The following is a 2,997-nucleotide window of genomic DNA, read 5'->3' as shown; positions in this document are numbered from 1 at the left end:
GCACTGGTTCCATTCAGGATTCAACAGTCAACAATAAATAATCTTCTTATCAGGAATAAATCTGGCTCTCGCGTGAATTGTCTGTAGATGAATAGGGTCATATTTGAACTTCGGGCATAATGGTGGTTCCTAGAAAGCCTAATATTTCCGAGGTGTTAAGCGTTGTAAAAGTTTTGCTTTAGCCAACACAAGGTAGTGAGCTTGCTGGCTGGGGACGTGATTGGTTAAAAATGTAGGAGGAAGGGGGCTGGTGACAACTCCTCTGTCATGAAAAGAGATTTTGTGTGATAAAATGTAACATAAATAGTTACCATTAGGAAATATGGAATTATAAAAGAAGTACAGACATTTGAAAAAAAAATTTAGGTGATGAAATAATAATTACCACATAAAACAAGGCTAATGAAATAACAAATACATAAAGCTACACTGGATAAAAAATAATAAATCTTTAATTTGCTCTTAATGAAGCACATCTCTTCTTCTCAATGATGTATTTGGCTGAACTGAACATTTCCAGACTATTAGAAGAAAATATTGCATGTAAATGGTGAACAGGTATCAGTCTATTCAGTTCATCTGCTCTCTAGAGGACAGTGGTGGGTGGAAGCTTTTAAGATCAGTCGGAATGTTCCCTGAGAGCCAGACAGTGAGATTAGTATGCAGAAACGAGCCCTTACAGGAGCCTCATTAACTAATTTCTACTTAAATTCATATGAGCTGTTGTTCGCCATTTGTTTTCATGGTTCAATAAAAATAAGCCATCACTGCATTTCTCAACTGAATAATTCATACACAGAAGTTGTGACTGTTGTATTGTGTGTCATGTCATTCGTGTTCTGTACCTGTCTGGGAGTCACCACAGGTGCTAAGTGAGGCTGGAAGGTACTGCGTCGGTCTGTGATGGAATTTCCATGTTTTATAGGAGGGACTTCTTCATCTACAGGAACAAATGTTGCACATCACACCTCAATACAAGCTGCGTTCCATTCTGACCACTGAACTGTAAAGAGCTGTACCATTTGCATGATCCATGAACAGATGTGCATTCTCTGTGTTCAGTTTAAAAGTCCTGAAGTCTGGTATGTCTTCATCATCATCATCCACTTCCTCCTCAGCCGTCATGTTCACATTTTCTGGTTGATCCACTGAAACAGGACGTGTATGAGACGTTATGTCTTGTTAAAGAAAAGATAGGTTTTTTATCTTAAACCTGCCGCCTGTAAAGGACTTCACTGAGTTGTCTGCAAGCCCGGCAGCTTGTCATTAAAATGACACATACTGAGCATCTTATTACCAAATTACCATTACATGACCTTAACATTGACACTAACATGATTTCATAACCTATTATACATAGACAAGCAATTCATAATGGATGACACCAATTACTAGAGCCTGACTAGATTTTTGGGACCAATGAAGATGCTCACATTATTTTTAGCAATGATTACACAAAGTGACATTAATAATTGAGAAAGGTTTGAGCTGAGTGACGTCAATTAGTTAGTATGACATCTGATATGAGCTACACACTATACAACTTTCAAAGTCATCAGATTTCTGTACTCATCACATTACATGGCTGTTTGGGGTATCTTGAAGTTGTTGTGGTTTGAACATTAGACGAGTGATCAGCGAGCACATCGAGGAACCTTTCTCACTGCCATGCTTGCTGATGTTCTGTTGCAGGTGTTACGAGTCCTCCCCCGATATTTAACCTGCTACTCTGGGGTGTCTGAAACACATTAGCGAATCTCTTGGATTGGGCCTTTTCAAGTTCACACATAACGATCGTCACTCAAGGGAGCGAGTCTCTGATCTAGCTTTTTTTTTAGGGCAGACTGTTGTATTGTTAAAATGGAGGGATATAATCGTGTAGTGTGAACTCGCTATGATGCTCAGTTCCACATTTCTTAACAAAACACACGCAGAGAAAATTGCCCGTGTCTGAGCACAGCCTAAAATCAGTTAATTCTCTATTTATCAATATGTAATATATATATACGCAATCATAAACACAGGTACTAAAACTGAAGTTGGACAAAGTAATAGTGACATTTTCCTGCAGTATGTAATGGATTATTTTTGTTTTTTGACATTAGTTCCCCTATGTACCAATAAACCAATACCAGTTGATAATATGAGCCCTAAGAAATACTGGCCAGGCTCTCACATTCCTGTAAAAATATACACTAACAAAACTACATGTTAAACTAGAAGGCTGCCGATATTGTATATTTGTATTATTGCTAACAAGTCCCATGAAAATATGAAAAACCAACAATGTGTAGGTCCATGTCTCCATACTATCCAGCTTCCACAGCCTTTCTGTGGCTCTCAGCCCCAAACCCTAGGGTTCCAACTCAACATGTAAAGTTTAAAACATGGATCCTAAATATATACTTGAATTTTTTAAAAAGGCTAAATAATTTCAGCTGGGCACTGCAGTTTCATCAAATGACACTCAAACAGGGGGAAATGTTTTTTGGGACTATTAGCCGTGGATAAGTACACATTGTTGTTTTTAATATGCCTCCCTCACTTTTCAAAATGCAAATTTTGTCCCTCTCACTTCAATTGTTTAGTTTGCTCTGTAAGATGGCTGCTGCTGATGTGGAACTGTTTCTGTTGAATCTGCTATCACATCAGTATTAAACAAACTGGACGGTGTATTTTCTGCTAAGAACAAACAACTGCATTTAAAGTGTTTGTTTGACATTAAGGATGTGTTTGCCATACTTCCGACAGGATTTGGTAAGTTTAATTTACCAACTATGCTACGTCACACATTTCATTTCCTCTGAATGGTTGTAGGTGCATCCAACTGCATACTCCAGAGGCACTTTGGCCAGCGCCCACTGATAAATGACCAATTTGAATTTGTCTGCCAGGCTGCCAATGCATAGCATTTAGTGGCATCTAGCAGTGACACATTGCAGATTGCAACCAACTGAAGACCCGCCTCTACCTTTCCTTCCAAGTGTGTAGGAGAAA

The 2,997-nt window shown here is 38.6% G+C and overlaps 1 protein-coding gene across 1 annotated transcript in view; it reads right to left on the bottom strand.

Annotated features, from left to right (window-relative positions):
* The window catches only part of impact (impact RWD domain protein), a gene marked incomplete in the record, with an annotated part of 19,292 nt that overhangs the window by 10,427 nt on the left and 5,868 nt on the right, over positions 1-2,997 (bottom strand). The window contains 2 exon segments of the mRNA XM_035653929.1: positions 846-940; positions 1,020-1,148. Of these exon segments, the coding sequence (XP_035509822.1) occupies positions 846-940; positions 1,020-1,148 (224 nt within the window).

This window comes from Morone saxatilis, unplaced genomic scaffold, assembly GCF_004916995.1.
Source record: "Morone saxatilis isolate NCDOM2014 unplaced genomic scaffold, NCSU_SB_2.0 Contig12, whole genome shotgun sequence".
NCBI classification, from domain to species: Eukaryota; Metazoa; Chordata; class Actinopteri; family Moronidae; genus Morone; species Morone saxatilis.
The sequence above is the reverse complement of the archived record's forward strand: the minus strand, read 5'-3'. Positions and strand labels throughout refer to the sequence as shown.